General features: G+C 51.6%; 1 protein-coding gene across 4 annotated transcripts in view; it reads right to left on the reverse strand.

Annotated features, from left to right (window-relative positions):
* Positions 1-12,995: 12,995 nt before the first annotated feature.
* The window catches only part of PLEKHM3 (pleckstrin homology domain containing M3), a 164,968-nt gene continuing 150,590 nt past the window's right edge, over positions 12,996-27,373 (reverse strand). For all 4 annotated transcript variants that reach the window (XM_023760706.1, XM_006082453.3, XM_023760703.1 and 1 more), the window contains one exon: positions 12,996-17,759. In XM_023760706.1, coding sequence (XP_023616474.1) covers positions 17,582-17,759 — 178 coding nt within the window. In that variant the 3' untranslated portion in view covers positions 12,996-17,581. The remainder of the gene's footprint in view (positions 17,760-27,373) is intronic.

Genomic DNA, 27,373 nt, shown 5'->3' on the forward strand with positions numbered 1-27,373 from the left:
CTGGTGTGAGTGGTGGAGGCCAAGGGGAGGGGAAGGAAGGATCCCCATTTTACTTTTGATGATAATGATTGCAAATAGCATTTGAAATTATAATTCAAGTCCTGGGGAGGGGGGGGGGTCTCTTTTCTGCAAGTTTGTGGATCATTTTAAATACAAAGGGCCCGAGGGGCTCGTTCTTCTAGTCCTGATTCTTTGCATCTAGATCTGTTGTGATTTCTGCTCACCCAGCTGCTCTCATCTTTGAAATTGTCCCCAGGTGATCTACTGTTACCTGGATCAGTCACAGAAGTCGCCACTGAAACAAAGTGCACCTTGAAAATGGAATCCTCTCTCTCTCCCCCTCCCTCTCTCAGTGATTTGAACAGCCCAGTGGCAGATGACTCTCCACTGGTGTCCAGCCCAGAACACGGTCCTGGCCCCCGGGCCCAGTGGCAGGGGAGCCAAGTGAGCGTTAGTAGGAACCCCACCCTGGCCACAGCGGAGGAAAGGAATGCAGGCTGGCCTGTTGCCCTTGGTAACCATTGTAGAAACACTTGACTCCAACAGGTATTCCCCTCCCTGGTGTAGAAGGCTTCTCCCCCCCACCCCCCATCGTTTCGCAGAAAGACCAAGTGTGTCTACACCAGGGAGCCCCAAACAGTGGTTGTCTGCAGAGTGTGTGCCCAGAGAGGCTGCTGGCTTCAGTAAGGAAGACAGAAGAGACTGTTTTCTCGTTAGTTGAAACCCTTTCTCCCCAGGGGGTGCTTGAAGGCGACTTGTGTGGGAGTCTTTCTGTAGCAGGAGGTTTTTGAGCAGAGTTGCTCCCTGGCCCGAGCGAGGATCAGTGATGTCACGGGCGGCCGCGCTGTCCTGTGGGTGCCTCTGGCCACGTGCAGCGATGTAAATTTAAATGAATGAAAATGAAATACAGTGAAACATTCTGTTCCTCGGTTGCATGAGCTACGTTTCGAGTGCTCAGTAGCTCACGTGGCTGGTGGCCTCTGTACTGGACGGTGCAGCCACAGGGCACCTCTGCCATCGAGGACCGTCCCAACGGGCAGCGTTGCTCTAAGGCTCACCACTCAGCAGAGGCCACTCCACTGGACCCGACAGCAGCAGTACCCGCACCCTGGCCCCGAGGGACCCCGTGAGGCTCGCGTGAAGATGACAGAGTTGCGGTAAATCCACACACACAGCATGGGTGTGGTCGTTGGGGTGAAAACTCAAGGACAATTGCAATCAGCCTTTATTTCTTAAATATTGCACTTGATTCAGTGTCACTCAGACAAGCATTTGAAATCCTGGTACTTGTCTACCTTGCTGTACACCTAAAATTACAGTGGGGCCTTGACTTACGAGTTTAATTCGTTCCGAGACCGAGCTCGTTAAGGAGCTCGTTAACTCAAATTACTCTATCAATTCAATGCAAAAAATCGGCCGAGAGACAGCTGGTATCTCAAAAAACTCGTTAGTTGGGACACTCGTAAGTCAAGGCCCCACTGTAATCCAAAATACTATTGAATGTAGACTGTAATTGAAAAACAATTTTTTTAATTTAATGTAAATATAAAAAAGAAATCCTGGTACTGTGCAAGACACAATACTGCTATGCTGGAGCTCATCACCTACATGTTAGGCAGGGATTACATCACAGTGAGCTGAGGCCGGAAGTGGACATCTGCAAAGAGGCCATCCCTGATTTGGACAGGGGAATGGGGGACGATTCTCAGAGAAGGAGACTTGTAAGCAAAGTCATGGTGGGTGATGAGAAGCTCAGCAGATAGACGGGGAGAACGTTCAAATGAGAAGGAACTACAGAAAACCCTGGGTAAGTGGGAGAAGCTTGGCGTCAGAGGAATGTGAAGTGGCCGGAGGGAGAGAGGCAGGACCAGCCGCCACATCTGGACCCCATGCCCTCGAGGTGGAGGCCAGTGTGAATGCATGGGTCGCATGCCCACGAGACCATCCCGGTGGCGGGCAAGGGAGTGAAAGACCAGGTAGGGCCGTGTTATCAAGGGCTTTCCAGCCATGCTTTGCGTGTGGACTGCGTCCTGAAGGTGACAGAGAGGCAGGCGAGATTTCTAAGGCCGAGGCAAGAGCAGGCTTGCACTTGACAAAGACCAGGCTGGGGGCAGCACCGAAGGGCCTGGAAGGAAGGCTGGTTAAGCAGGGATTGCACGGCCTGGAGAGAGGACAAGGGCAGGGGAAGTGGCAGGGGACAGAGAGGACTGGACTCTGAAAGACAGGCAGGCGGTGAACTCGATGACCGGACACTGATTGGACAGCGAATGGGTGGGGGTGGGGCTTGTGGAGGTGAACTCCGGGGCTCACTATTTCAGGCTTGAAGTCTCACTTGCTGGCCCCCCTGGGACGGGTCTCCTGAGCCTCCCGGTTTGCAGTCAGCCCCGAGCACAGGCTGAGGGTGGAGGGCGTGGGCGGTGCCGAGGTTGCACCTGCACCGGGCAGATGTTTCCCTAACCGAGATCTGGATCAGAATCACTCCCCCTCTCCTCTCCTAGAAACACTACCCGAGGAAGCCGGTCTCATTGTTTCGATGCCTCCCTCAATTTGCATTTCCTGACTTGGGTATTTGTGACATTCCACGGGCCCTTCTGAGGGTTTCACTTTTCATTTCCTGCCTGAACCAGACTGGCCTTCTTTGGGGGGGGTGTTGTGGGGAGGGAGCCAGTGTGTGACCAGGCATCTAGGGAGAGCTCGGAACAGCCCACAGCACAGCGGGCAGGGAAAGAAAACCAACTGTGGAGGGCGCCTCCGGGAGCCCAACTGAGCCTCCTGCAGGGAGAGAAGCCGTGGGCATTGGGTGCCAGCTCTGGGTGCGTGCGACAGGGCCCTCCCTTTTCATAGGACGTCTCTGGCGACCCTCATGACAATGCCCGAGGGCAAAACAGTGACCCCCCCCTCCCCTTTGCCAGGCGCTGGCGGGATGCGGATTAGAACTCGGGTCTTCACATTCCTGGATGCGCCCCCCCCCCTCCCTCCAGCAAAGGCCTGGAAACAGCCCCCAGTTTCCTTTGCTTCAACTTCACTGTGAGACAGTCCTGGCTAAATTCTGACTCTCCTGTTTCCAAAACGAGGGTGATTTTATTTAAACCGTGCATGGCCTGATGTCTCCATTTATTTGTTTAAACAAAATTAGTATCTGGTCTGACCCAGAGAGAGGGGACGGGGGGGGGGGGAATGCCTTTGAAGGGAAATAAAAGATACCAGGAATGCAGAGAAGTGGGCACCGGTAATGAACTGGCTGCGTGGGGCCACACTGTCAAACAAACACAGGCCTCCTTGTTCGGTGGCCGTCTGACTGGGTGAGTCTGCACTTTCTAGAACTCGGAGGGTGTGGTGGGAGCCAGGTGGGAGGCAGCCTGGGTTCAGGACGGCTTCTGTGCCCAGAGTCCTTTCCTGAGCCCAGAGCGCCAGCAAGCAGGGAACACATCCCATCCTGTTTCAGGGACCCGGGAGGCGGGAGGGAAACACCGCCCAGGAACTACCGGGCAGGTGCGCCGACCCCGCACCAGCTCAGGAGCCACGGCTGCCTTTGCGGGTCTGCATGTGTCGAAGCGGGAATATTACGTTCACGCGCAGAAGAAAGCTCTCCTGGACGTACACGTTTCGCTGACAGAGAAAACCTACAGCCCGTGGGCGCCGGCGAAAGGGCCTGGCCGCTGGGGGCATCGTCTGGGCTGCAAAAAGGGCTGCTCGAAAGGTACTTGACACGAATACAACAGTGACTCCAAAATGCACCCATATGTCACGTTCTGACGGAAAAACACGCTCTGTGATTAGTTACACGCTTTAGAGAATAAAATGCCATCAATCTACCTGTCCATAAAAAGGCGGATGCCCCCCACCCCTGACTGCTGGGGGAGTCAGGGCCAGCAGGCCCCTGCCTCCCCAGCCCCAACCTTCCTCCCCCACCCCCTTTATTTGTGAAGATGGGGAAAAAAAAATTGAAAAACCCTCTGAAGACACACAGTGTCCCGGCACAATCAGGCCACTAATTGCTGTTAAGCCCGGGCCCTTTTTGTGTTCCGAGGGGACGTCAGTGGGCAGCGGCCACTCGGGCCCTTTCATGCGCTGGGCTAACTCCTGAATAGCAGGGGTTTTTTTCTCTTCTTTTCAACATTTGCCGCCGGCCTTTCTTTTCCTTCATCTTCATCTTCACCTTCTCCTTTTCTTCTTGTTCTTTCTTTCTGCTGTTCGGACGGATAGCGTTTTCCTCCTGGCGCTGTGTGTTAAGTCTCTAAATGAAACTTGACTGCCCCCACGGCCGGCTGGAGAAGCACAAAGGCCCCCGTTCCACTGGCTACAGTAACGCCATTGTGCGGCCTGACAATGCACTAATTGGCGGTGACAATTGTGGGGTTGGGGGGAGGAGGGGGCCGCTCTTTTCCAATCAGCCGGCCACTGAAATAAAAGCGGAGGAGGAGGAGGAGGAGGAGGAGGAGGAGGAGGAGGAGGAGGAGGAGGCGGCGGCGGCGGCCCGGAGGCCCAGGTTCCTGGTGGAGAGAGGGGCACAGTGCTGGGGTTTGCGTTGGGCTTTCTAAACAAATAATAAAAGTGAAGGAGAAAGTTATTGTTGTGGCAAAAAATATGGAGACTTTGCTGCAAGACAACCTCAGGGTCCCGGGTGGGATGGGTGGGTGAGCCCCCCTCCGGGACGGCTCCGAGGGCAGGGAAATGTCCAATATTCCGTGGTTCTCTAAACCTCGGGGAACGTGGGAGAGGCTGGTGAGAAAAGGCTCCGAGGAAAAGGATGGTTGAAGGCCGGCACTGGGATTCGCGAGTCCCCATTTCAACCACATTTCCGAACGAGGGGGGAGGAACCCAGAGAGGGAGAAGGCTCGTCATTTGTGGTGTGGGGTGCAGTAGACCTCCGGGTCTGGGAGCCGCAGAAGGTGATTCTGACCTTTACAGCGGCCTTACAGGGGGCGTGGGCAGGACGGTGGACAGACACCATGGCAGACAAATAATGCTGGGTGGGGGGGCTCTCGGGGCCACGAGGTTGCCCGAGAAACCCCAGAACGTCACCTGGGACCTGCAGGGAGCTCAGAGCCGCCTGGTCCAGCCTGAACTCTCCTTACATGGAATGACCCACCTGCCCAGACCAACCCCAAATGAGCCCTCTCACCTGGCCAGGTGGCCCAGTGGTTGAGTGTTGACCTATGAACCAGGAGGTCACGGTTTGATCCTCGGTGAAGGGCACATGCCTGAGTTGTGGGCTCGACCCCCAGTGTGGGGCGTGCAGGAGGCAGCTGATCAATAGTTCTCATCATTGATGATTCTTTCTATCTCTCTCTCCTGCCCCTTCCTCTCTGAAATCAATAAAAAAATATATATCTTAAGAAACAACAAAAAAAACCAATGAGCCCTCTCCCAGAAGCCTTTCCTGGCCAGGTGAGAGTGCACGCCCTGTTTCGTCCTCCCCCCTGCAACCTTACAACAGCAGGACCTGACCCTCCTCCCTGGGGGCCGGGCCTGGTGCTGGGGGGGGGGGGGGAGGGTCTTGTGCACATACTCCAGTGAAATCTCCCAGCAGCTCCATGACCGGACAACTAGCATCATCTCCACAGAGACAGAAAGGGGAGACTGAGGCCTCTTCACGTCTCTAAGAGGTTAAGTAACTTGCCCACGGTCACCCAGCAGGAAGGGAATGAGACCTGGTGGCCGCAGCAGTGCTGTCCCCGGCTCCCCTCCCTGTTCTCTTTCTGTGTTTCTGTAGGGGCTGTGTCTTTGCTGTCGCTGCACCCCAGCACCTAGCGGAGTGCTTAGTGTACGGGAGGCCTCTTCCCCCAAATGCTTGCTGACTCAAGGGGGAGGCAGGAGGGCTGAACTACAGGCAGTCCTCTTCTGTGACCCGTAGGCTCCGACGTCAGCCTGCCCCTGAGTCCTGGGGTGGGGAGGGAGGAGGTGTTAGAACACAGACCCCTGAGCCCCTCCGGGGTCTAGGTGGGACCCGAGAGCGTGCCCTTCTAACACCTTCCCAACAGCTGCCGCTGCTCCGGGAACCACAGTTTGAGAACTGCTATTCACAGTGCGGCAGGGAATTCCATTCCTTCCATGATCCTCTGTCTCTTCATGGCCAGAGACCAGAAGTTTTATTAAGGAGAAATTAAAGTTGAAAGTTTTGACCATAATGAGAGATAATCTTAGGCTCCTGCCTGCATTAAATTACAATCTTAATCAAACAGTCATTAATATCTGATTAAAAAAGGGTGATCAGCGATGTGCCCAGCTAACCACACTGCACTCAACAGCATTTCCTAGACAATATCTCAACAGCCTTTTATTTGGGAGTACTCTTAGGGAGAGCCCTTCTATCTCACAGAATCTTGGGCTTTTAAATTTTATTTAAAGAATAACTTAGACTTTAAAGTGAAATAGTCCTCCCACAAAAGAACTGAATCAAGAATTCTAAAGTCTTGCCCGACTGGTGTGGCTCAGTGGTTAAGCATCGACCTGTGAGCCAGGACATCACGGTTTGATTCCCGATCAGGGCACATGCCCGGGCTGCAGGCTCCATCCCCAGTGGGGGCATGTAGCAGGCAGCCAGTCAATGGTTCTCTCTCATCATTGATGTTTCTCTCTCTCTCTTCCTTTCTGAAATCAATTATCTATCTATCTATCTATCTATCTATCTATCTATCTAGTCTATATACAAAGAATTCTAAAATCTTTGGTGAGGGCATCTTGGGGGATGGGTGAGGAATGGAGGGATTTGCCCGCAAGGATGAGGGTGCTGGCTCAGGAACTTGGACCCCCAGGAAGCAGATGGGACCTCAGTACCCTGGGGGGCAACTGCCGTGTCTGCAAATAAATGGTTCTCTCCACTCAGATCCGCAGGAACCAGTTGTTTCTGGAGCAGGTTGTCTCAGTAGTCAGGCATTCAGCACCCTTTGCTACGTGGCGGTGGGGATGTGGCAAGCTCCTGCAGAAGTACCTCTCCCAGCGGTGGCACTGCTTTCTGAATACAGCGGCCAGAACGGGCCCAGCAGGGCTCACGCGTGTATGCTCACGCGCCTGTCTGCTGGGGGCCTAGGTCAGGATGAGGTTGCAAATGCAGGGCGACCGGAGAAACTGCAGTGAGACGTTGCATGGGAAAGACATTGTGTCAGAAAGCAGCTCTTAACTGGAGAGGAGCCATTTGCTGCCTCCTTCATAGCATTTGAGCAATAAAAGAACAGGGCTCAGGGGAGTTTCCAGGGAGCAGGAACTAACAGACAACCCTTCAGACGCTGCAATCAATGTGTGTGCTTCCCTCAAGATTAAAATTCTTGCTGGCCCAGCTCCGGCTGTGGGTCCAAAGAGAAAGGGGACTTTGATTGACAGCCCACCAGGTCCCCCTGGAATGGGGGGCACTGTCCTCTGAAGGAAAAGTGGGCACCTGTACACTAATGATGGGGGAGGGAGGAAGCTGGGAAGGCACCAATTTATTTACAGTTTATCAAGGCGGGGCACACATATGCTTATATTTATTTTGTAAAAGTCTTACTGTGTGAACAGACATACAAAAAAGATCTTTTTAAGACAATGAGATCATTTTAATTTGAACTGAGCATCAGATGATAACAAGGAATGACTGTAACTTTTGTGAGATGTGTAATAGCATTGTGACTATGGACAAAAAATAAACATTTCTTTAGCTGCATACTGAAGCACGTGGGCATCAATGGCATTATGTCTGGGATTTGCTTTGTGATATTTCTGCAAAGTAAAAAACTGACCAACAAGAGGAAGTGAAACAAACCAGGCAAAATCTAGTCATCCTCATTGCAAACGCCCCGGGTGGGCTGTATGAGCTGACTTTCGGGGTCCTGGGGGCAGGTCTGGGGCGATTTGGGCAGGGCCGATGTCAGACCACATGTCCACACGTGTTCACTACACACATTGGCACTTGGCAAGCTCTATCGGCCGGTGCCTGCCCTCCCTTCCCCTTGATCATGCAGGAGTGGGTGCTCCTTCCAGACACAGTGGTCAGGTGTCTCCGCTGGGCCCGGGCTGCGGGGGCTGCTTCCTCGGGTGCCTCCCTCCTGGGTGGCAGCGAGAAAATCCTTTGGGGAGGTTGACCCAGTTTAGAATTCCAATTCACTTCCCCGCCTGTGCAATTGGAATTTATTTCCTCTGCCAAAGGCTTGAATCTCAGAGCAAAATGCCTCTGCTGGGCTTGTGCGCGCGAGCGGCGGTCCTCACGGAGAAAGCTTCTGGTCTGTTTTCCCGACGGCGTGCACCTTGCGGCGTCCTCGCAACCTGACATTATTAAGAGGGTGTCATCATGATACAGCATGGGAGCGAAGGCAATTTGGATGTCCTCGGGCCCCAAATTAATATGTGCTTTGTATAGTCTTGTAATTTGGAAGGCAATTTTCCATAACACAGTGAGAGATGTTCCTTTATACGTCTGAGATAATTTAGCTCAATGTTCATTTGAAAAAATTACGGTGCTAATAGCAGCTTTTCAGCTGCAGAACAACAGACGGCCCTGGGAGCACATGGGCGTCCCTGAGAGTGGTTCTGGACTGGTCTGTCTGGGAGCGTGGGGACAAAAGCTGGAGGAATTTTCTCCGGCCCACGGTTCCCCGGGGGTGTATGGCAGCATCTGAAACAGTGTATGAACCCGTGAACTCTAGCTGATTTGCTTAAAATCAAAAGCCCTTAATGGAGGGGTGAGAAATAAAGGCGGAGGAGTCATGGATTTCCCTATCGTCCAGGTAAACTGGAAGTCAGTGCACATAAATCAGAATTTCTGTGTGCTCAGCCTGGGAACCGCGTGTTCTCCTGCTGGACTTCCCTGCCCCGGCTGTGAAGAAATGGGTGCAAACGGGGGAAGGAACGAGGTCTTGCTGCTGGGTCTTTGCCTCGGGCTTCCTGGGTGTGATGCACCCAGCCCTTCTTCTCCTGGGGGAGGAGTCGTCCCCAATGAGAATTCAATGTAATAATAAAAATATGTGGAAAACTATTTTCTTTTCCTAATCAGGAATGTAGTTTCTAATGATGCTGCTTTAGAACAAGTTCAGATGAGACCCTGGTAGACCCAAGGTCACCTCTAGTGCCTTCCTGTCCCTTGGCACTGCCAGCTTCCTGCAGTGATCTTATTTATTTATTTATTTATTCATTCATTCATTCAAAATAAATGCTTTGCTGCTGTGGGTGTTTCCCATGTGGTGGGCATGGTGAGCATGTAGATCACATCATTTCTAAGACTCTGAACCCTTTGGAAAAGTGTCCCATCAGTGAGGAATATTGTCATCCTTATAGTATTGATGTCATTCCCCTGTAACCGGCAGTTGAGGTTGAAAATTATCAGTTCGGTAGGTGCCTGGGTTTGGAATGACTCTGGTTCACTGTAAAAATCATTCTTCTACGGAACCAAGGTAAATCTGGACACAGCTCAAGATTTCCTGAAGTTTCCAGGCCTTTCTGGGCAAGAAGCACCTAGTGATTTTCCATTCCTCCAGAGGGATGAGGTTCACGTTCGTTGGTTGGGACTCTCCTAGGCCTGCATTTGAGGACAATTGCAGCCTAACCAGGAAGCATGGGAAAATGAAAGGGAGAAGAGCACAGACTCCCGCCGTAGGCCAGCTCAGTCACCTGTGGCCGTGACCTGGCCACGTCTGTTTACCAGGCTGTCTGGCGATGGTATATGCTGCTTAAATGGAAACTAACCACACCCTGGAAGAATATAAAAAGGATATAAAGGTGAGGTTTTATGGAAATGATTGCAGTCCGTGAGCAGCAAGTTCCAAAGTCCTGTTCTGCTAGGAGGACAGGAAGGGGACAACCAGGGCCACCCTCCCTCCACACCCCTTGACGTCCTTCCCTCTGTGGGCCCCAGGGTGCCAAGCGAATGTCCATTTCCGGGCACCTGGCTGCATTTAGCCTGGTGGTCCTTAGCTGTCAGAACACATGGGCATCACTCAGGGAGTTTTAAGAAGTACAAACACTCAGGCCCCATCCAGAGAGATGCGGATTCAGTGGTCTGGGATGGGTTCCTGACGTTGTGCGTTTTTTCTTGTGTTTCTAACGTGGGAACCACTGATTCAATCCACCACCTTGAGCCACTGTGGAAAGGACAGGTGGGGTGGGGCAGTGAAGGGAGATGGACATCCCATCTCCGGAGGGTGGGAGAGACCGGGGTGTTTCTTTCCACCCCCGGGAAACGCCTTTGCATGTCTCCTCTGTGCGAATGCCCACACTTGCCTGAGTGACCCAGCCACTCCTTCCCACAACTGGGGCAAAGCAAACTCGCCCTGCAAACCAGATGAGTCGGGGCTCTGACTACGTCGGGTGTCTAGCTCGGTTCAGTGAAACATTAACTCGCTTCTCTTTATCGTGGGTCGTGTCGGGTTTCCTGTGAGGATGAAGTCCAGGTGCTCTAGGACAGCCTGGGTGTGAGCCCCAGTCGGTTTCCGGCGGGTGGAGGCGGGGCGGCCGGGCAGGAACGTGTCTAGGTGTGTCTCGGGGAGGGAGGCGCAGGGCTCACCTGTGGTGAATGGTTAACCAGCAGCACCTTTTCTAGTCTCGCCCATGTCTTTCTTCGAGAAAGCGAGTTTAAGTGGTGCTTTCGCAGGGTTCCTTGCAGCTCTTGCACCCATGGCCTTTCTGGTGGAGGGTGAGGGCCAGTCCAGGCAAGGTAGGGCGGACCTTTCTCATCACTCCTCGCCTCCCAGAGGGCTGCTCTCGCACATACACACCTCCCCTTTACTTCTCACTCTTTGCTCCCCAAATCGGGTCTGCGGACTGCTCTTGCCGAGTGGCTCCTGCCCGGCACTTGTCTGTCTGACTTGGAGGGTGCAGAGGCGAGAGGAAACCAGGGCAAGAAAGTCTGGGCACAGGGAGCTCTGGCGGAAGGACACTTCATGCCTGAGCTTTGGCAGATTTGATTCGGAAAATAAGGCCAATATCTGCATTTAAAAAATGTTATGCTGTGGCTTTCATAAATATAGGAAGGGCTGGTGAGAATGTTACAGATGGACGAATTTAGAAAAGACCAGTCTCTCTGTCAGAGTAATATTAAGAGATATTTTAAAGTCCCAGTAGCTCACTCTCAATGAAGCTCAAATCTTTTTTTTTTAACATATATTTTATTGATTTTTTACAGAGAGGAAGGGAGAGGGATAGAGAGTCAGAAACATCGATGAGAGAGAAACATTGATCAGCTGCCTCCTGCACACCTCCCACTGGGGATGTGCCCACAACCAAGGTACATGCCCTTGACCGGAATCGAACCTGGGACCTTTCAGTCCGCAGGCCGACGCTCTATCCACTGAGCCAAACCGGTTACGGCTGAAGCTCAAATCTTGACTTTGAATGAACACCCAGGGCTTATCCTGGGCTTCCCCCCCCCCCCCAGCTCCCCCTAAAACACTAATTTAATGAAGTTGTTATGAGACGAGAAAGTACTTTCTGCATTGTTTATTGAGGGCGAGATAACTTTATACATTGGGAACTGGTGCACTTAAATTATATAACAGATAGCCATGAAAACGAGTGGTTTGGTCAACAGTACAACTTCATTTCATATTATTACAGTTACGGATATTTAAAAAATGATGTAAACAAAAGTATGGATAAGTGATGCCAAAACAAAAGGCCATGAAATCCAGAAAACAGAAACAACGCCTGCGTACGTTAGCACATCAGCTATTACACATCGCTCAACACAGAGTGATAGAATAGCCCAACCCCAAAATTGTCGTCAGTTCTGTGGTGCCCGAGCAGAACTGAGGGGCAATGACAGTTCTGACCCAGGAGCGAGAGCGCCAGCGTGCAGGCCCTCCCCCGCCGTGCTCAGCATCTTCCTCTGCAGCTCTGCGTGTCCCTTCTCACCCTCCCTGCAAGACAGGTTTCTTCTCGTACATTTTCTGCAGCAGGCCACTGGCTATCCACAATAGGATTCTGATAGATGACCAAAAGCAGAACCTAGGCCTCCAGCAGGGAAAGCCCAAGGTAACAATAGCTCAGTGGCCTGCCTGACCCACACAGATACATTTTTATCACCATTTCCCCGAGAGCCTTCCCACTTCTCACTGGAAAGCGGGTGGCAAAATAACCAACCTTTATATAAAGAAAAAAAAATCCTCATGTTTATGTAACTTCTCAACCTGAAAAAGGCCAAGTTCACTGACTTCCCAGATTCAGATCTGGATAACTGGTTTGATTTCTCTTCCCACTGGCCTCGGTGACATTCCCCTGAGTTTCGTTAATGAGAGCAAGCAAGCAAACAGAGTGATTCAAGAAGCAGCATCAAATAACGTTAAAACATTATGTGGTTTGTATCTCCTGTGTTTCCTGGTCGAGTGGAGCTAAGAAGCCAACGTGTCCGCCATTCTGCTTTAACAGTGTGTTTCCGACAGGAATCCTTTTCACTCGGGAGTGTAAGGCACCAGGTTAACGAAGGTGAAAGGTCAGACGTGCGATGGCGGGCGCAGGCTCTGAGGGATCTGTGTGAAGAGCAGCCAGCAGGGCGGGAGCAACGGGATCCATGTGCAGGCAGAGGGCCCTGCCGGCTTCACGGGGTCAGATGGGCTAGCACTGGGCGTTTGGTTCTATAAGGCACTCCTACGGGGAAGGGATGGGGTGGCCGGGGTGGAGGAGCCACGGGCCCAGCTGGGCACTAGCTGGGGTAGCAGCCATGAGGCCGAATCTAGGCTGGGGCTCAGGATTGGGGGCAGGAGGAGCAGGACAGGGAGGGCGGCTGGTCTGCAGCTCTACGGCCGGTGGGAAGGCCGCTGCTCTGGGCTGAGCTGCTGTGGGCACCTGACCTTCTACCTGCAACTTCTGGCTTCCCTCTGGGTCTAATGAGATGGTTCCTTCCTTCCTTCCTTCCTTCCTTCCTTCCTTCCTTCCTTCCTTCCTTCCTTCCTCCCTCCCTCCCTCCCTCCCTTTTTCCTTTCAATATATTTTTATTGATTTCAGAGAGGAAGGGAGAGGGAGAGAGAGAGAGAGAGAGAGAGAGAGAGAGACAGACATCAATGATGAGAGAGAATCATTGATCAGCTGCCTCCTGCATGCCCCCTACTGGGGATCGAGCCTGCAACCCCAGCATGTGCCCTTGACCAAAATTGAACCCAGGACCCTTCAGTCCGCAGGCCGATGCTCTACCCACTGAGCAAAACCAGCCAGGGTGAGACAGCTCTTTCCAAAGGGAGGAACCAAAGCGAAACGGCGGCTATCTCCTCGGTTGAGCTTAGCGGGAGTTTAGCAATGCCTCCTACCACACCCAGGCCACTTCATCGGGCAGGTGCCACGGATCGTGGTCTCTTGGGACCCATTTTAAATAAAACCTCTGACAGCAACTACGGGGGTGCTGAGGGGTGGGGTATTTCACACATTTCTTTTGACGTTTGTCTAGAGTTTAACAGTGACTTGGTTTTACCTGCCAAGGTAAAATCTCACTAACACACATGAAACCCCTCAAGTTAGAGATAGTTGAATACGATGAAATTAGAATTACCGATAAGAAGGCTGCCGGGCGCTGGGCTAACTGTCCATCTACCGTCCCACACGAGAGCAATCAACAGTTGTCTGTCTTGATGAACTGCGTCGGGCTTGTTCACCCATCACTGGGTTCAGTCCCGAGCAGTTGGTTCCGCTTGACTGGGGTGAGGGGCACCGTCCGAGGGGCACAGGGAAGCTCCTAACGCCCGGCTTGAGCAAGTACCACGGGGAGGAGACGAGTCCGAACTTCTCACGACGCGATCCACGCCACGGAGGGAGGTGTTCGCTTCTGTCAGCCTGGCCCCCAAACCTCGACTTTTTCACATTATCTTAGAGTAAGAAAAGCACTGAGACAGAAGACTCCAGAAAAAAAGGGGGAAACGGCATGCATCTCTCTTGACTGGGAGGAGGAAAAGTATAAAATAAAGGAGCCTTTGTGCTGACTCCAGGCAGTATTGGAGCAGGAGCAGAAGGGTTACTTCATCATCCGGCTACTCCCGTGAAGTGGGCAGCTCAGGGCCATGAGTCATTCGGCCCGGCACCAAGAGCAGCAGCAGCTTTCGCTAAATCAGGGCAGAATGTACCTGGGCTTCCTCGGGGACGCCCTGTGCAGAGGTCCGCGTGGCATCGCCCGGTTCCCACCCTGACAGTGAGCAGTTCACACGGGGCCTTTCCGGCCAAGGGGTCGAGAACAAACCCAGAGGTTTGGGAGCCACGCCTTTTCCAGGAGGCCCGGGAAGACCCTCTCTGGTGACAGTGTTCAGCGCGTACATACGGAGACAAGAGCAGGGACTCCGTCCAGGGACTCCGTCAGCTTAGCAAAGGCCGCTTGCAACAGCCAGTGATGCCAAGGCCTCGGTCCGCACACAGCGGGAGGAGACCCGGGCGCACGCAGCCCCTCTGCCGGAGGCTGGCGGGCACCACCGAGCTGGTTGGGAGCCACAGATCCCCGGTGCCAGCACCATGCCTTTCCGGGGAGGCCTGGTCTAGAACAATCAAAGGGGGTTACCTCCTCAGCTAATCAAATAGGACAGCTCCCGGGAAGACTAGCCGTCAGCGCCGCAGACATGAAAAGGGCTGTGACACGGTCCCCCGAAAGGCAGCGAAGCGCGGGGAGACGCGTGTTTACGTGGTTTTCATACAAAGAGGCTTTGAAATGTGGGGAGAGGCGGCCCTGGAAAGAACACGCGTCGCATTCCAGTTGCCTGCTCCTTAAGTGCCGTGCGGCCGGCCTGCAGCCGTGCAGCGAGGGCTATTTTAGGAGCTGGCTCCTGTGCTGCAGGGGTAGGTGCCAGCGTTCACCAGGGTTGGACGGTCTCACACTTGGTTTCTGGCGCTGGGAGGAGGGAGTTCCTCAAGCCCTAGGGCAGGGAGGGGCCTTTCCAGTGAAAAGAGGCTCCGAGTGGGCCGCCAGCTCCGGGAGACGCACTGCCATCTTCTCGTGGGCTTGATGTGCGGGGGAGTTCACGGGAAGAAAAGGCGGGCATCGGCGTGGCGTGCGAGGTGGGGGTCACAGCTCTGCTTTTGTTGCGACAGTTTCTAAGCGGTGGAACAATCCCTCGCCGTCCACCCAGCGACTGTGAGAGCTGCAAACAGTAGGGGCGTTCACGTGCATGAAGGTGTTCTGGGCCGAAAGCAGCAATTTTGAATTTTGGGGGCAGACCCAGCGCCCAAGCCGGCTCCGCGCTGGCCTGGCAGGTGTGGTGGTGGCTGCGAGCATCGAGCATCGTGCAGGCCCACGCGGGCACTGGCCAGGCTGTCAGAAACGCACCTCGAGGAGAGAAAACAGAAGCCCTGGGAGGCGGTGCCAGTTCTGGGTGGCGATAGCCCATCTATTTTTTTCCCTTTTGAAAATAAGCAGAAAACGATGTGAGCGGAAAGCTCCCCAGTTCACAGGGGCTGCGGACGTTGAGCAGGGCCCTCCGAGCCGGCCCTGCAGCAACAAAGGCCTTTAGAACAGGGACCCAAGGTTTCACCCCGACTGGCGCCTGGCGGCAGGTCTGACCCTGGGTGCCGGGAGGTGGGACAGGAAGTTCTGTGCGCGGGGCAAACACTCGAGGAGGGAGGAGAGGCCCTCGCTCAGGTCTGCAAGCGCAGTGTGCGGGGGGTCGCCCTGCTGACAGCTGGAGTTGCAGATGCATTAATTACAGCCAAGGCAGAAGGAGCCGCAGGGGAGGGGGGGGGCGGGGACGGGCGAGGGTGAGGGAAAAGGCACTTTGCCATGGAGCACATCTGCATTGTAATAAGCAGGTCCATAATTCTCTCGTGAAAGATCCTGGTCTGCTATCTTAACTTTGAGCTAAAAAATATAAACTCTATCTCACCAAGGGGAGGAGGAAAGAGGAGACGATCGGGTTTGTTTGCCTGTTTGCCAAGCGCTTGCTGAGATCCCCACCCTTTCCCTCTCTCTGTAGCTGCAGTGGGGGGAGCCAACCTGCTTTCCAAGAGTAAAAGGCACCGCGAGGCGTCTGGTGAAGGGGGCCCCCGCCCCTTAACAAGTCTCAGGCCTTGGATACAGCTACTGTGTGATCAGAAAGCAAACGCACGCGTGGCGCTGAGCTGTCAGGGGAACTGTGTGGTCCGGGCGGAGGGAACTGGCACGGGTCGGGAGGCGGAATGCTGACAGCTGACAGTCTGCACCAAGTCGGTGGGAAACATCGCGTTCTTCAACGGGCAGAGGGGTCCTGGGCCGGGGCCTGGGGGGAGCAAGGCGATGATGTTAAATGTACCGTTGTTTCGATGTGAGCGTGTTTTCCTGTCCTGGGAAGAGGTGAGGACGGAAGGGAGCCACGGTTTCCGGGCCCTGGTGCCCGCCATTTCCGGCACAGCGCTCCCTACGTGGGCACTGCAGTGGGAGGACTCTCCTGCCAGGCGGCCAAGCGGTGTTATATTCCTTCTTCCTATCGTTTTATTTTAGCACTTTTTGTTTTACTTTAAAATGGCAATTATATACGTATATATGTATGTATTTAAATGATATTAGATTGAATTCGTTAGTTATAAGTTTGGTATTTTCTTAATAGGCTAAGGTTGGTATTTTGAAGTTCCAGGTTCCTGTGAATTATTTTTTTAAGATTAAGAAAAGATGAAAGTAGAAGTGGTTAACTTGACAAAGGTCAAAACGAAAGTGCAATGAAGAACAATGAGAAACAAAGCATTTACAACGAACAGGTGGGAGTTGCCTGCACAGGATTCTGTGGAAAGAAACTGCAGACCGTCTGCTGGAATGCACGCACTCGATATCTACCAGTCTACACACCGATGTACTAACAACCCTCGGACATTTCCCCACGCCAGCTCCATTAACATGTCATACGTGTCACCCGAGCCCCGGAGAGATGCTCACGGGAGAGCCGCGGGGACACTGGGACTGTGGCGGCCGCTGCGTCACTAGGCGAGGCGGGTTCGTACCAGAGCAACCACGGCAGTAATTGGCCGCCGAGGTCTCTTCTTTGTCAAGAAAAAACTTTTCTGACATGGACTTCAAAACCAGGATTAGCTCTCCTGATAACTTCGGGGTGCAGATTTTCTTTCAGGGGGAGCTTGCACCCCTGATTTCCAAGCCTTGTGGCTCAGCATAGGGGACCCCCACCTCTGGGGAAGAGCCGAGGCGAGAGGCCGGGTCCTGGAGGGATCCCAAGTCACTCCTGGGTTTAGGAGCCCTTCTTGGGAAACAGGTGGTGATGGTGCCTGCCTCAGTTACCTCATTGGCTCTGAAGGCTAAAAATAAATAACACGAAAGTAGCCCAAGCCTGCTGTTCTGTGTAATAATACTTCCTTCCTGGCCCGTGGCCCTGACAGCCAAAAGAACAAGCAAAACAAACAAAAAACAAAAAAAGAAAAGAAACAGTCCCGAGCGTAAAGCATGTGTGTAAACCACGTTTTGCCTGGGAGCGAGCAGCTGAGGTTCATGGCTGAGTGTAAGTGGCCGTTGGTAGTTGGTGGAGCCACAGAGGCTCCATGGACCTTTCGGACATGGGTGTACACAGAACGTCCCTACAGGTGTGTGCGCGTGTAGATGTGTAAATATGTATCTGTGTCCAGCTGAAGACGAGACGCACTCTTCTTCGAAAGGGGCCTGCCTGGCCACCAGGAAGCCTCGGGGCCAGTGGATCACCGAGAGGTCACCCTGACCTTGGGCCCCGCCCGGTCAGGTGTTGGGGTAGGACAGCTCGAACATGCTGCAAGCCTCCTCCAGGCTCTCGTCCACGTTCAGCCTCCGCCAGAACGACTTCTGCTTCTTCTGCAGCTCCCGGCGGACACACCTCGGGCAGGGCACAGACTTCTCTTTGCACTCGGAATGGAACACGGCGCCACAGCTGCCACACCTGCAAAAGCCAACCAGGGACACGGTGAGCGAGGCAGCAATGAGCGCGACACACACGCCGGCGACCCCGGGGCCTGCGCGCCGCCTGGGACACAAGATTCGCTTCCAGACAGCCCTGCGCTGGGAAGAGGAATGAGCGCCTCCGTTTTCCAAATGTTCCAGGTCGAACTGCACTGGAAAACGTGCGTGCGTGTGCGTGCGTGTGTGCACGTGCGTGCGTGTGCGTGCGTGTGCGTGTGTGTGTGTGCATGTGTGTGTGTGTGTGTGTGTGTGTGTGTGTGTGTGTGTGTGTGTGATTAGAACTAGCTGGGAAGACGCCTGGGGCTTCCCTGGAATGGAGCCTGCAGGCAGCTGACTCTGTGATCCCCGGGACCACGCACTGAGCTCTGGAAGCTCCGTGTCAGTTTCCTCTCCACCCGGAGCGGAGGGTGTTAGTAACTCTCGGGCGGAGTGACAGAAAGCGAGAGGGAAGGGCCTCCGCGAGGGAAAACACTCCCAGCACCGTGACAGCCCCAGGTACACCTATGAAATCGCAGTCCCCTCCAGGCACCGTGAGCTGAGCGGTTCCCCACGGACCCCACCTTTATTTGACGGTCTCGGGAGGTAAAACTGAAAGGAGTTTTAGGGATAAAATAGGCAGGTTTAGTGGGTTACCCCCTTGGGACCCCCTCCCTACGTGCGAGTCTGTATTTGCTTCCAATGAATTTCCACCCTTTTCATCTACCGTCTCTTGTTCGTGGCTTCATTCTTCGAATACATCTAGACAAGGACACGGGAAAGAAATCACCCTCGCATCCTGCTCAGGAAACACCGACTCAAAATGACACATTTTCATTTTTGAATGCTGTCTTGTGGTCTGTTGTTGTTCTTAGTTGTTTTTTTTAAAATTAGGACCCCCCCCCCCCCATTTAAGTCTACCTTTATAAAGCAAGTGGGAACAGTAAGGCATGAGAGAGCGAGGAAGAGAAGACAGTCTCGAGCAACACACAGATACTCTGATTTGTGAGGAGACATTCCAGGTGGATGGGTGCCTGTCTGCTGCTTGGCTCGGTGCTGGAAGCCTGAGCAGGAGTCTACAGGCTGTTTTTACTGCAAAGTCTTAATAATGAGGAGCCGACGGGCACCGCGATGGCTGGCTCAGTGGGGGGCTTGCCCATGTGCATTAATTTCTCATCCCCCCCCCACACACGAGCGACAGGCGACTATGACCTTGCCCCTGGAGCCCAGGAATTGGGCCACATGACTGTGTTCAACCAGCAACACCAGGGAGAGGCCTGCCTGGGCCCGGTACAAAGCCGCTGCGGCTACAAGGGAACCAGCCCTCAGGGCTCAGCCTTGGGCTTCTTTTGCTTTTCCCATAATAGCCTGAGTTTTGTTCCTGGGCTCCAGATGGTCTTTTTAAAAAAAATTACTGATGAGAGAGAGGAAGGGAGACGGAGGAGGGAGAGAGAGAGAGAGAGAGAGAGAGAGAGAGAGAGAAACATCAGTCGGACGCCTCCCACACATGCCCCCATCAGGGATGGAATCTGCGACCTTGGTTGGGGTTGATGCTCCAACTGGACACATGGCCAGGACCAGATGGTCTTTCAAGCGCCTTCCCTCGCCTGCACCGACTTACCCCTGGCACCAACTAGGAGTCAGAACGTTTTGTCAAACGAGGACCTTCCTAGCATCGCCTGTACCCAGGAGGGAAGGCAGCAAGTTGGAAGGAAAGACACTGGGGAGGGTCAGTGTCAGCAATGGAGAAGCTCCATGGCCTGCGGTCTCTGCCCAGCCCTGCTCTCTGGCCCAGCGAGCCTCGTGGCCAGGAGAGCAAGCAGTGGGTGAGATGGCTGACCCCAATCCCACCGTGAAAGCACTGAACTGTGCCGGCCCCAGCCCCCCAATTCCCATGTTGGAGCCCTAACCCTCAATGTCACTGTTAGGAGAGGGGGCCGTTGGGAAGTAATTAAGGTTAAACACATGGTAAGGGTGGGCCCTGCCCTGACAGGATTAGTGCCCTACAGGAAGGGACCACAGGACTCAGAGGAAAGGCCTGCAACCCGGCGGCCTCCACCAGCCAGGAAGAGGGCTCTACTGGACCCAGGCCTTGCTGGACCCGGCCTGGGCCCCAGGCCCAGAACCGAGAGAAAGGAACACCGTGGGGCTGTGTCTGACAGCCTGGGCAGACGGAGACATGGCCTTGAGCAAGTTACTCACATCTCAGAGCTTCGTCAGAGCTTAGGCAGCTAGGCAGCGTTCGCATGACCATAGGCCTCATAGAGGTGCTGGGGGGCTCGGGTGAGGTAATGAAGAAAGCATGTAGCACAGTCCCTGGCATGTGGTAAGTGCTTCCCGTGAGTGACCTGGGCCGGGGACTCACTTCCTTGGTGCTGGGCTTCCTCATTTGTAAAAGGCTGCTCCCCATGACCTCCTTCCTCCCCCCCGGGGTCTGCGAGACCGAAATGGGTGACTGTGAGGAGGGACCTTGGGAGGGCAAGGGCTCTAGGAGCAGGCGAGCGTGACACCAGCTCTCACGGGGACTCCAGGCTTCTCCACACGGGCGCTGTCCTGACCCGGGCAGCTGACATCCGGGTCATGCTAGCATCTCTGCCCCAGCCCCTCCCTCCTTGCGGGGGGTGAGGAGGTCGGCCCAGATCTGCCTGGAGCCTCTCGTCTGGGCCAGCTCCTCCCAGTGGCTGTGGCTTTGTCCCCACTGGGTCAGACCTCTGTGGAAGCCCCTGTCAGTGAAGTGACACTAATGGCAGCTTTATCAAATAAATTTCCTCCTTCCTGCCCCTTGCCCTGCGGGGTCAGCCAGCGACTTACACACAGAGGGATGTTGCCCAGGGCAGTGATTGATAAGGAGGGAACCGCTGGGTTCCTTCAGTGCCACCCCTTATCTCTGCTGACACCAGTCCCCCCACCCCACCCCACCCCACCCTGTGGTAGAGGCTGAGTCTTATCAAATGTTTGTGGTGCAGCAAACACCCACGGGTGATGGAGGGACTGGTGCACCTGCTCTTTCTAGCCAAAGGTCAGTAACTGAAAAAAAAAAAAAGTGAGATAAAAAAATTAATGATTTCAAAATGGAACCAAGTCCTATTTTCTAACAATTTGTAACCCAGCAGGCGTCTTTTGAACTGTATAATGGCTAGACTGATCAATGACCTTCCTAAATTCCGAGACTCTATTGTTAATTCCCCCCTAATTTTTCCTTTAAAGGGAAAGAATAGGAGCAGGAACAGGAAGAAGGAAGAGAAACTGTTCCTCTTATATCATTTTTATGGAGCGCGGAGATAAAAATGTAATGTACAGGAAAAATAAAGTATTTGCATTAAAAATGCAATCTATAGGGATGCTCCTCTTTAAGAATAAGACTTTATTTAAAAGTACCTTTCACTTTAAAAAGTCACTGGCTCCTTAGTATTTACTGAATGTCCTTAAAATATGATTTAACCAACGCAACTTTTCAGGAACATGTCTTTTATTTAAGACAAATCCACTAGTGTAATCATCTGTGCAGAAAATCGCCGCGGATAATGAAAGGGAAACGTCCCTTTGGAGTCCTGAGGGGTAAATCAAAGGAGGGCCGGCCCCTTCGCGTCGGAGCCATCAGTCCTGCCATCGGCGGTTTCCTTGCTGTCGCATATGCCTTACAGCCCGGAGAACAAAGACCCGTGGCCTCCCTCTCCGGTGCCACGGAGAATGCCACTGCAGGGACACGCGGCTGCACAGCCATCCAGCGGTTTTTCCTGAAAGCATCCATGGCTTCACTTCATCCAGGCATCTCCACCTCAGCACGTCTCACATTTTGGGCCGGATAGTTCTTTGTTGTGGGGAGGCTGTCCTGTGCATTGTGGGATGTTTAGCAGCATCGCCGGCTTCTACCCACTGGATGCTAGTACCACCCTTCCTCCATTCCCTCCTTTTGTGACAACCAACAACGTCTCCAGACACTGACAAATGTCCAAACGTCCCCTGGGGTGGAGGTCACCCCAGCTGAGAACCACTGACCTAATTTATCTGGGGAAGGCATCCCAGCAGAGGTACCAGGGGCTAAAACAGCCCCTTTCCCCCCCATTATACTCACACTAATCAATAAAGCCCACATCACTTCCATATATATTTAAATTTATTTTTAAATATGTTTTTATTGATTTCAGAGAGAAAGGTAGAGGGGGAGAGAGACAGAAACATCATTGCTGAGAGAGATTCATTGATGGGCTGCCTCCTGCACGCCCCCTACTGGGAATGGAGCCAGCAACCTGGAGATGTGCCCTGACCGGAAATCAAACCATGACCTCCTGGTTCATGGGTCAATGCTCAACCACTGAGCTACACTAGCTGGGCACAAATATATATTTTTAATACATCAACTGATTAAAATAGCTGAAACTCACTAGCATTAACCACCCCGTGGTTTCTAAAAATAATTTAGAATATCTTTTAAGAAGTCGATACCCAGGACATATTCTCTGCGTTGCTCAGGAACCCTAACTTTCTCTCAGCTCACTCTGATTTTTAGTCCTCCCCAAGCCATCTTGGTGGCTGGCCCTGGGTCGCCCAGACCCTTTGGGCGGTTTCTCTGCGGCACCCTTTGTGTCTTCAGGCTTGTCTGGGACATCTAGTGAGTCTAAACCAAAAAGCTCTGTATCTGCTTCATAAAATAAATTGCTTTTATGCACCCAAAGCAGCTAGGCTTCAGCAGCCACTGTAGAGAAGGGGAGGCCGGTAAATAGCAAAGCCACTGACTGCAGCGGGAGAGCTTGGCTACAGTGAGGAGCCCAGAGTTCTTGGCCCAGGTTGGCCTAGCACCGTGGTCGGCAAACTGCAGCTCGCGAGCCACATGCGGCTCTTTGGCCCCTTGAGTGTGGCTCTTCCTAAGCCTTAGGAGTACCCTAATTAAGTTAATGACAATGTACCTACCTATATAGTTTAAGTGTAAAAAATTTGGCTCTCAAAAGAAATTTCAATCGTTGTACTGTTGATATTTGGCTCTGTTGACTAATGAGTTTGCCGACCACGGGCCTAGCAACACTGCAGTCTTGCGTAACTGACTTCATCTCTGCACCTCGTTCTCCACAAAAACAAAGGAAAAGGCTGGATGAGAGAGTATCCAAGGTTCCTTCAACTTGTAGATTTTTGCAGGAGGGAGAAGGGCTACTCCGGGTTTTGTCCTCCTCTTTCCCAAATGTCCTGGCCCCACTGCGCCTGTGGATGACAGAGGGGCATGGAGCCCTGCTGGCCGCTCGGGGAAAGACCCAGCTGGCAAGCTGGGCTGGAGGCGACGAGCCTTCATGTGAAAAGCACTACTTTAAATTGTATTTATTTGAACTGACTAAGCAAAAGCTATGAAATAGTTTAGATGAATTAGTACATGCAGTTCTGACTATCAGGAAGTTGGCCCAAAGGAGCTGACGCTGCCCCTATCCCATGAAATTACAATGAAATATTAAGGGTTTCTCTCTAAGCCTCTCCCACCCTCATCACACCAGCTCTCTCCAAGGGGGAAAAAAGAAAAGAACTGGGGCTTTTATTTGAGGGTGAGGGGTGGCAGCTGGCTAGAGGCGGCAATCACCGCCGCCTGTGGAAGTAGTTTTGTGTTTGGAGTGAACCAGGTGCCTGTCCGCACTGGATTCACCATAGGATGTGGGACGAGAAAGGAGCAGGTTGAGTTAGGCCTTGGTGGAAGCTCTGGGGGACAATGGCATCCATTATCCCTGAGTCCCTGGCAAGCGGGTCCCCTTTCTTGGGCTGGGGGCAAGAGAACATGTCTACAATCTGGGCAACACGAACCTCACTCTGTGTCTTAGTAAAGGCACCTTGGCACGAGACTGTACATGTTATGAGCAGTCGTTCACCTAACAATGAGCTTCCTGACTGACCGGCAGCCAGTGAGGGAGGAGTTCATAACCCGGAAATCTAATAGTGAGTTGCCAAGAGATGGGACAGTCACGCTGTTCTCACAGCCATCAAAACCCAGAAGACCCACCTGCCACAAACCCACAGAAGCAGATGTATGCAGGGGAAAGGGTCGCTGCTCAAACCTTATGGCACAGAAGCAAGAATTCCTGCTGCAGACAGTTTCCTGTTCTGGAATGCTGATGATGTGAGAGCAATTAGAGACAGGCATGAGGTGCTGTCTGCGCCCTTCCAGGTCCTAGCTGCTCAGGAGGCCACAGGAGACTGCTATGGGCCCCTGCCCCAGGCTGAGGTCACCGTCCGCTCTGCTCTGTCGACGCTGGGTCCTACCCCCGCTGCATTTTTATTTTTGGCTCCGGCAGTGACTTAGATACTTCGCTAGGATTCAGATTCAGGCTTGAGTTTGGCTGGATCTCTGACGAGCGAAAGGGCAGGCCCGCAGCGCGGGGTAGCGCTGTGGCTGCTTCCCCCACGGAGCCCACGGCGAGCAGGGCGGGGTGCAGAAGTAGGCCCACGTTATCAGGCATGCGAGTGTGGTTAGGTAGATAGCACCTATGGAAGGCGCCCCATAGGGCCACTAGCCATTATTGGTTTTTCCAAAAAACCAGGATGATGATTTAAATCTCTTAGCTAAGGAAGGTAGTTACTGGGGCCTGGTTATTTTAATGTTTTGGGTTGGTGTTTTCTTCTGTTATTAGGTAAGTAAATCACATAAGCAAACAACTTATAATTTGCTTGAATAGGAAATCAGCCAATAGTACCTACGCTGTGTGCCTGTGTAGGTACGTAGGTGGTATATATGTACTTACTTTACATACATGTCTGCTGTTTAGAAGAATACACAGACATGTTACTAAATATCCTAAGATAAAATGAATTCAATATGATTAAACAAATGATATAATGTAACAGATTCACTTTATTGGGGGGGGGATAGCTGGGTTAAGATAAAGACAGATTAACACACAATTTCAATAAGAAACTGATTATGACCCAGTTGGCATGGCTCAGTGGTTGAACGTCGACCTATGAACCAGAAGATCATGGTTTGATTCCTGGTCAGGGCACATGCCCGGTTGCAGGCTCGATCCCCAGTGTGGGGCGTGCAGAAGGCAGCCAATCAATGATTCTCTCTCATCATTGATGTTTCTGTCTCTCTCTCTCCTGTCCTCTCTGAAATCAATAAAAATATATTTTTTTAAAAAAAGAAAAGAAACTGATTTGGTTGGTGCTGATGGTGAGGGGCGCCCAGGTTTCACGCCTCCCCCTAGAGCACCACCTGCAGCCAAGCCTGCGCCAGGATGACCAGAGGCCCCTGACTCCGCCACAGCAGCAGCGGGGTGGGGGAAAGCGCTGTCTGGAAACGTTGGATTCCAGAACTATCGTGGCTCCTTGTAGAGTGGGAAATAGATACACTTGGGCCTGTCACATTTAGGAGTGTTCCTTGTAATTTGTTTTCTTTTTTTGGCTCAGGGTAGGGATATGGGGGCTAAGCAGGTATCCATATGGTTTGACTAGAATTATAAAGAGACTGGAAAAGATCCAGCTCCTTTGGCCAAATGTCTGGCCGATTAAGGCGTTTCTGTGCTAGCTCATAAAGCGACTGCAATAGTTCTGTATGGTAAACGCAAATACAGCATGATCAGGATTAGACATCTAAATTAGGCAGCATCTATATGGCCCTTTGCCCCTGTTTTTACATAAATTGTCCTTACATTAGCTCTCTGAGCTAGGTACTATTTGTTTTCCTATTTTTTTAAAATATATTTTTATTGATTTTTTACAGAGAGGAAGGGAGAGGGATAGAGAGTTAGAAACATCGATGAGAGAGAAACATCAATCAGCTGCCTCCTGCACACTCCCTACTGGGGATGTGCCCGCAACCAAGGTACATGCCCTTGACCGGAATCGAACCTGGGACCCTTGAGTCCGCAGGCCGACGCTCTATCCACCGAGCCAAACCGGTTTTGGCTTGTTTTCCTATTTTTAATAAGTCGGCCAGTAAATAGATAAAATGAAGTGAAAAAATAAAACAACTGGTGGCTAATCTGGCCCCAGATCTAGTAAGTGATCAGCTGTGGACTAGATTCCAGTCTTCTGACTTGAAACCTGGCCCTTTTCCCTGTTACGGCCACATGCTCCTGTAAGTTATTCAAAACATCCCTAAATACCTGCTAGGACTCAAATCTGGGAAGAACAATTGGCATGTCCTGCAATGATCTTTTTATTTACCTCTTAATCCCCAGAGTTAATTAAGGAAGGCTTTTCCCCTGATTGTACCCACAAAGCATTTGGCTTTCACAGGTCTTGCACTTTTAGTTTGTAAACCAAGCTCAGCTAATACCTTTGACAAAAGCTTTACTTAAAATCTTGGCTTTGAAACAGAATGTAAACAAGGGTTAATTAATTCATTTGTTAATTTTGCTACCCTACTGGGGACAGTAACTCCCCATTACCTTTAGTGCAAACGCTTAATAAATGCTTCTTGGTGATTTGTAGACGGTGACAACTTCTCAGCAATAGTTGGTGTGGCTGTACAAACCCATAATAGATTTGACCTGAATGAAGTAATTTTTGGGGATAGGGAAAAACTGATATTTCTGATACTTCTAAGTTTTGTTTTGTTTTATGGTTCACCTGGCAGTTAATATAATTCTCAACAATTAAATGTCCATCTTTTGGGGGGACTACTTTAAGAAAATCTTATTTAATATTAGAGAAGTAATGGAACTGCAGGAGGATTTTAAAATGTTCTACAATTTCTGTCAAAAGCTAGAATAAATTATAATTGTAGCCATAGAGAACGATAACTAAGAGCAATGGCTTTCTGCAGGGATTTCTAAAGTAGTTCAACATCTAAGGGCCCAAGAAATGTTCAGAAATTCCTTACTACATCTAAAACAAAGGGCATGAATATGAGAGTATTATCAGGCTAATGCAGATTAAAAAACAATAATCTTGAATAATCTTGGCTTATATATGAATTCCATTGATTCACTAGTCTACTTTTGTATGTAAAATGAAAAATTTAACTGTCAAGTTTTGAAGTAAGCCTCTTTAAAAGAAATAATAATTTACAAGGATGATAGGTATCTAAGACTTTAAATAGGATTTACTTCTATAAACATATTATATTTCAATTCCTCAAAGTACTAAGACACTGGAGCAAAAAAAAAATTTTTTTTTCAAGCATGAGTACATTAGAAAAATGCAAAAAAGTTTAGAAGGTAAACCAAATCTAATTTTATGAGCAGCATGATTGGTTGCTTAGGAATGAGGTAGTGATATAAATTTAGAAGGAGAAATGCTTTCAAAGAAACAACCCAAAGTGTTTTGTCATAACTTCGGGCTAATCCCCTATTTGTCTCTTCTCACCAATACAATTCTCTTAATGAGACGGCATTACATGAGTTTCTAATTCTCCATGTGTTCTAAGCCAGTGACTCTCAAAGTGTGGTCCCTGGACCAGCCAAACCAGCATCACCAGGGAATTTGTGAGAAAAGCAAAATATCAGGTCCTAATCCAGACTTACTGAATCATAAACTCTAGGGTGGGGCCCAGCAGTCCAAGTTTTAATAAGCCCTCCAGAGAATTTTATGAACGTGAAAGTTTGAAAACCACTGTTCTAGGCCAATCATTTCCAAAGACAACAGGCTAATATTAGAGCTGTTCTAAATATTTAAAACAAAAATATGGACTTTGCAAAACGA

This window comes from Myotis lucifugus, unplaced genomic scaffold, assembly GCF_000147115.1.
Source record: "Myotis lucifugus unplaced genomic scaffold, Myoluc2.0 scaffold_3, whole genome shotgun sequence".
NCBI lineage: Eukaryota > Metazoa > Chordata > Mammalia > Chiroptera > Vespertilionidae > Myotis > Myotis lucifugus.